The sequence below is a fragment of the Agelaius phoeniceus genome, chromosome Z (genome assembly GCF_051311805.1).
Source record: "Agelaius phoeniceus isolate bAgePho1 chromosome Z, bAgePho1.hap1, whole genome shotgun sequence".
In the NCBI taxonomy this organism is placed as follows: domain Eukaryota; kingdom Metazoa; phylum Chordata; class Aves; order Passeriformes; family Icteridae; genus Agelaius; species Agelaius phoeniceus.
In genome coordinates, this window is record NC_135303.1 from 46,153,973 (window position 1) to 46,160,261 (window position 6,289).

Here is a 6,289-nt window from a genome sequence, read left to right on the forward strand (position 1 = left end):
CTTGCTCTAATTGAATTTCACTTTACATCATTTAATAAATGAATGCTGATCATTTGACATAATTGAGTAAGTAGTTTAGCTCATTCTCTGTACTTCTTAGGTCAAAAATTATTTGCATCATCTTCTAGGACGATACTGTGATATTTTAGAGTTAGGCTTCCTTTCTTCTCTCAGCTTCTTTATTACCCTGTGTAATTCCACCTTCTAGGAAGGAGGCTAACCTAGAAGTACAAGCCGAATTTTTCAAGAAAATACAAAGTGTAACTCTACAACCTCCTGCTACTCTACACAGTGCAACTCTACAACAGACTACAAAAGCCATAATTTCAATTAAAGAGTCATTTTAACTGATTTAATAATATCTATATAAGATAGGCAGGGACTGAGTCTTCAATCACCTTCTAGCAAAGCCTCGATTTTCTACTTTGTGTTTGTGAGACAGAATTTAATTTTGAACTGAAAAGACAAGAGATTTGATGAAGAACAACTCATAATTCAGAAGCTGAATTATGTTCTACTCAGAGTTAAATCAAGCCATCATTCACAGTAGAGGAATAAAGGAAAAATACAGAGTTCTTGGAAAAAAAAGTTAGGAAGAGGGAAAGACAGAAAGACAGTTGAGAAAAAGCTGCAATAATGTCTTTTATATTTCAGAAAAAATTCTACTTTTCTGACTGTTGCCTTCTACAAAAGATATCACAGTATAATCACCAGCTTATGCATGGAAGATATGGGATATATATCTATATCTATATATATATAAAAGCTCTGTAAAAGAGTAATCACAGAATATATTTCTAGCTTTGTGCTGGATATCAGTTTTTCCCCTTCAAATCTAAAGCAACGCACTTTTCAGAAATGTTAACTGTAAGTCATCTGCTGCCTTTCTATACAGCTGCTAATTTTTTTAGATTATGAAAAACAGCTGGTGATCCTTTCAGAATGAAGACTACAAAATGCATAGAATGCAATAGCACCCAAGGATTTATGCATCTTACAATATAGAAACCAAGTACACTTGCTTAGAAATAGTACCGTTTTTATTTCAAAAGAAGTTATTCCTGTCCAGACGTAAGTATTCAGAATCAAACTGCCAAACATCAAAGGGACAATAAACCTATTGTTTTGTCTTCTAGTCTACTAACAACCATTTATAGCCAGATTGTGTCTATCTCTTGCATCCTCACACTTATTACCAAGTTTAAGATGTGCTCTTCCACAGGGAAGAATATGCAAGGGAAAAAACAACTACTAAAAGCTATTTCATATATTTAATGTCCAGTTAATTAATTTCATATTTATATTTTCGTTTTCTTAGTACAGTAAGAATAGAGGGATTCATGAATGACCTTAACTTTTAGCAGACAGGAGAACAGATGAAGATATCCACATAAGTAACTCTCTTTAATCACCTTGAAATTATTACTTTCTTCTTAGTGATGAAAAATATGGGCATTCCCCTCTAAGAGACTCTGGCTCAAAGTGTAAAATAAGTTGTAAGGTATAAGATTTAAGACTAATAACCTCCTTAATAAAGGCAAATGGTAAAAAGGTACTTTACCTACTCCACTCTTCCACTTTCCTTTCTCCAATAAACTCTTTCTCCCTGGGCCTATTGCTGTCACTTCATTTTCATTGTGTCTTTTTAATGTCATAACAGTAATTTGCATTACAAAGCATTTACGTGCCAGGGTACCACAAAGTCCCTATTGTGGTGCTTAACTAGACAAACTTCATTCATTGCCATACCCATCCCACATCATTCCCTCTTTATTTAAGAACTACTCTGTCTAATGAATTAATTATTTTCCTTTTTGTAAAGCAATACCTTAATTGTTTGAGGTAGGTTTGGAAGGAGGTGTATGGATTTTGGTGGGGTTTTTGCTTGGTTTGGGTTTGCTGTTTTGTTTTTTTTTTAATTCTGGAGAAGCTTTGCAGTATACTTCATGTTTATTGTTTCACATGGCTAATAATTAACATTCAAGAACTGACCTAATGTTCTCTGTTTTTTTCTCTTTTCTGCTTGTGAAAATCAGCATCTGGTGATTTAGGGTCTGAAATTTGCACTAAGTTACCTGAAGTTTTGTAAAAAACTTAGAGCAATAATGATTGAATTGATTATTACTTCAAGCACTAAAGGAATTGCCAGGTCCAGCACTTTTTGTGACCCAGGCCTTGTCCTTGTTTCCAGTCCAGTAAAACCATGTGGTGCAGTTGTAGGCCCTGGAGATCTCCTACACACACTTACCAAAGGCTAGAGCTGCTGGAGTGCCCATTCCCAGGTCAGCAGAGGGGCCTAAGAGACTTTCCAAAGAGATACGTACGTACAAGCACAGACTGCACAGTCCCACGCAGGTGGAGCAGAGCCTTTGCCAGCACCTCTCTAAACACCAATAGCACTGACATAAACAAGCATATGCGTACTCCACATGCTAGGTTAGTCCCTTTCAGCACTTGCAGGCTGGAGGGAGACTGACAGAAAACTAATAAGTGGTAATAAGTGGATTTAGTTAGAAGGGCAGACATATCTTAAGAAAAAGCAGTGTATTTCTAGCATAATTCAAGCACACACGTGGTCCCGCATTACTTTTTTGGCAAAAAATAATTGACTCCTTCCTTGCTCTATCATGAAATAAATGAATAAATACAGACAGACTTCCTTGCTCTATTATTTGGGAATTCTTCCTATGCAACTCCCAAGACTGCTTTGCCTCCTGCTGCTCATCATCATATTACTTACTCTGTTGCTGTCAAACCTATTTAGATTGTACCCTCACGCCACTTCAAAAACTGACATGGATTTTCATTGAAGAATAAGTTATTAAACCAGCATTTTAGCAAGAAAAATAAATATTAAACTTTATCCAAAGGACTTCTTATAGAAAAACCAAAGCTTCCAACACAAGTTTGGAAGTAGAAGAATCTGCACATTAATTGCTCTCCAAGATTCTAGTACAGTTAAGATGCAGTCCAAAAGCTCATGACCTCACAACAAATGGCCCTGAGCCAGGTACACCTTTTCTTACTGCTTCCCCTGCACTCACATACAGTGATTTTTTGTCTGCACACACTGAAGACTTGTCCCCAGAAGATTTTCACATAAAGAATGCTTATTGAAAAAAAACCTGTGGGAAAACTGATCTAAGATCATGACACTAAAGAAAAAAAAAAATCCAGCAGCGATCAACTAGTTTGATTCATGATTATTATTATTTATGTAATTTTTTTTAAATTTTGTTCCAATGCAACAACAAAGTAGTAAAAAGCCAAGGAAACGTAGCAGGTCCAGCAAAGCAGCTAGTACCTATAGTCCTGCGAGAAGATATATGAGTCCAGAATACGAAGTTCACGGAATGGCTGACGTCTCATGAGGATGCCATTGCTGACAGCAGCCAAGAGTTCCAGGATGCTGAGCACAGTACAAGACCAAAAAATGTACAGCATGGAAAAACACAACTGGTCTTTCAGCTTCTTTAGACAGCCTTCCTCAGAGAGCTGCTCCACATGGCCTAAGTCTCCCGTGCAGAGAGAATGCTTCTCCTTACAGCAGCTTTCAGGGACACAAGTTGGATGACACAAAGATGATGCCTTTAGCCAGTCCGTGTAGTTGTGGACCCCACAACAGTGCAGCTTCCTCTGTATCACATCCACAGCACTGTTTCCAGGATCCTGAGAGCAAGTCCAGTTGTGCTGGTGAACAAGGTAACTGATAGCACTTTCCAGCTGAGCAGCTGTCCTAACACAGTAGGAACGTGCCAGAGCTGCTGAAGACATTTCTAAGCAAAGAAGGAGCAGCAGCAAGTACATGAAAGTCCCTTGCTGATTGCGGGAACACTTAACAGAAATAGAGGCAGCCAAAACTCCAGTAGGTAGCAATGCAAGTGCAGTTACAAGAGCCAACCAACCAGGGAGAGACAAGTAAGGCTCCTGAAATAAATATCTGTAGTTCTTGAACATCAGGATCACTGAAACTCCACCAAACATCTGAGCTACAGCAGTACCCCAGAAGATGAAGCCTAGGAATCCCAGCACAGATCGAGCAAAGGACCTACAGTAAGCATCCTCATAGCGCCACAAGGAAGGCAGACCCATCACAGCCCCCACTCTCCTCATTCTGCTCACTCCAGCTAACCCCCCTCATCAGCATTTAAGAGGCTTCAACCCCACTTATCCAGGTGCAGCAGATGATATCTCCACCTAAAAACAATTTGCAAGAGAGCAACTCAGATAAGGCTCCTTAGGACAAAGACTGTGCCCTGCATCAGCTTGATCACATGCTGCTGCAACTTGCTATGGGGGGTCCCTTACACTGCTGTCATTGGAGACATTTGCACTTGAAGGAGGACAGCTGGAAGAAGGCTGCACTCCTTTGATGTGTGGAAGACCTAAATGCAGAGGAATATTCAAAGTGGTAGCAAGCACTGCTTGTTCAGATTACTTGGACTGCCCAACTCTCCAGCAGTAGCCAGGATGGCAACATATGGGCAAGTCAGAGCCATCAACAAATGGCTCTGGTTTAAGCAGAGTTATGCAATAAGGAATCTCCACAGGTGATACTCACCTAGACTTATTATCCTCCTCAACACTTTTATCATTCATTCAGTGCTTTAAGGGCCATAATGATGTTAATAATATTCTGCCCTTTTTTACTCAGCAAGACTTCTCTGTAGATAGCTTCAATTACTCAAGACACCTGGATGAGAAATCCCTGCTATTTCACACTTTTACCCCTCAGCTTGCCTTACCAGTGATCTGACTGCTATTATGACTGAATACAAGAGGCAGTAAGTGCTACATTAATTTTTCCTTGTGTGTAAAGAAACTGAACTACACACCAGCTAAATCACTTCACAATAATAACAAAGGGAATTGATGCCAGCATTATCAGAAGAATATTATTGCTCAAACTTGTGGTATGCATGAGCCATGCAGGATTGGAAACCCAAATAAATCTTGCCACAGGTGCCAGGAAGGCAGACCCCAAGCCCAGCAGTGATTCTGTAATCATGATGATGAAGTCCCTTAAGGTCTCTTTGGCTTCCCAAGACATAGAGCATGACTAATGCAACATACATATATAAGGGAGAGTACAGAGAGATGATCCTCATTTTCAGAAACATGAGCACCTGCAAACCTGACAGAAAATCAGAATAATTTGGTGCTCAGATCTCCGAAACCCTGTTAAAGTCTCAGCAAAGCTGATGATCCCACATCTGTCAGACATTTTACAAGAACCTATTGCTGATATATACAGTATGCATACACAGGTGTTGGGCGTATTCCCATCAAAATCTCTTTCTATATGCTGTACAAACAAGTTATTAAGGCTAATTATTTTGGAATGAGATAAATTGCTTTTATTATTTTGAATCTTTTCATTAACAGTAATTAGCATGCAGTGATTAACTTGTTAATTCTTAACAAAATCCTTCTTTCAAAGCTGCTCCTAAATGTGTGTGTTCCTTCTCTGATGTCTGTGTCTGTCCTCTCTCCTGTTCCACCTGCTGCTACCCCCCCAGCCCTCCTGCTGTGTTGGTTTTGCTGCCATTCACTTAGTCTCCTGAATGCTTTTTTCCCTGATTTCTGTCTTCTGCATCAGAGAGATGGGGAAGGGGGGCAACAGAATTCCCCCTCACATCTGTACACACATGGAAGCTACACTGATTTTTTTTCCACAATGCAGAAAAAAGATATCAGAAAAGCGTGAGGAAACATATCAGAAACACATCAGAAAATACTGTGATGTGTACCAACTACTGTTTTTTAGCTTGCAAGCTTTGTGAACAAAAGCAGGTCAGCCTACCTCTTTTCCTTTCTGCACTTCCCGGTGCCCATAAAGCTAAATGAGATATTAAGAAATGAGTTACAACATAACTTCCATTTAGCTGATTCTACATCTCTGTGTTCGAGGCAGAACAAATGGGCCAGAGATCATACCAGACCACCAGTTCAACACGGGAATCAGAAGCACCAACACTAAACATTGACTGGGAGCCAGTACCCAGGTGAGAGGTCTCAGTGTCCTTGGGGAAATAGACCACACTCAGCAGCATGAAAGAGGAAATTGCAGCAGTGGTGACGAATATTGGCAGAGCTATCTAAAACCCCTCACCCTCTATTTGCTATGCAATGCATAGGCACTCAGAAAAAGAAAGCTTCTGCTCAAAATGTATGATGGACAAGAAAAACAGGATTGGTCTCTGAAGTGACCTAAAGACTAACTGGCACCCTCAGTAGCACTGCCTTTGTGATAAGTCATTTTACCTGTGTGTGTGGACAAAACTTGAAA

General features: G+C 39.7%; 1 protein-coding gene across 1 annotated transcript; it reads right to left on the reverse strand.

The window, feature by feature from the left end:
• Window positions 1–3,297: 3,297 nt before the first annotated feature.
• LOC129133191 (tetraspanin-3-like) lies at window positions 3,298–4,113 on the reverse strand. The gene has a single exon (XM_054652815.2). It carries the CDS (start codon window positions 4,111–4,113, stop codon window positions 3,298–3,300), a length of 816 nt encoding a protein of 271 aa, XP_054508790.2.
• Window positions 4,114–6,289: the final 2,176 nt, after the last annotated feature.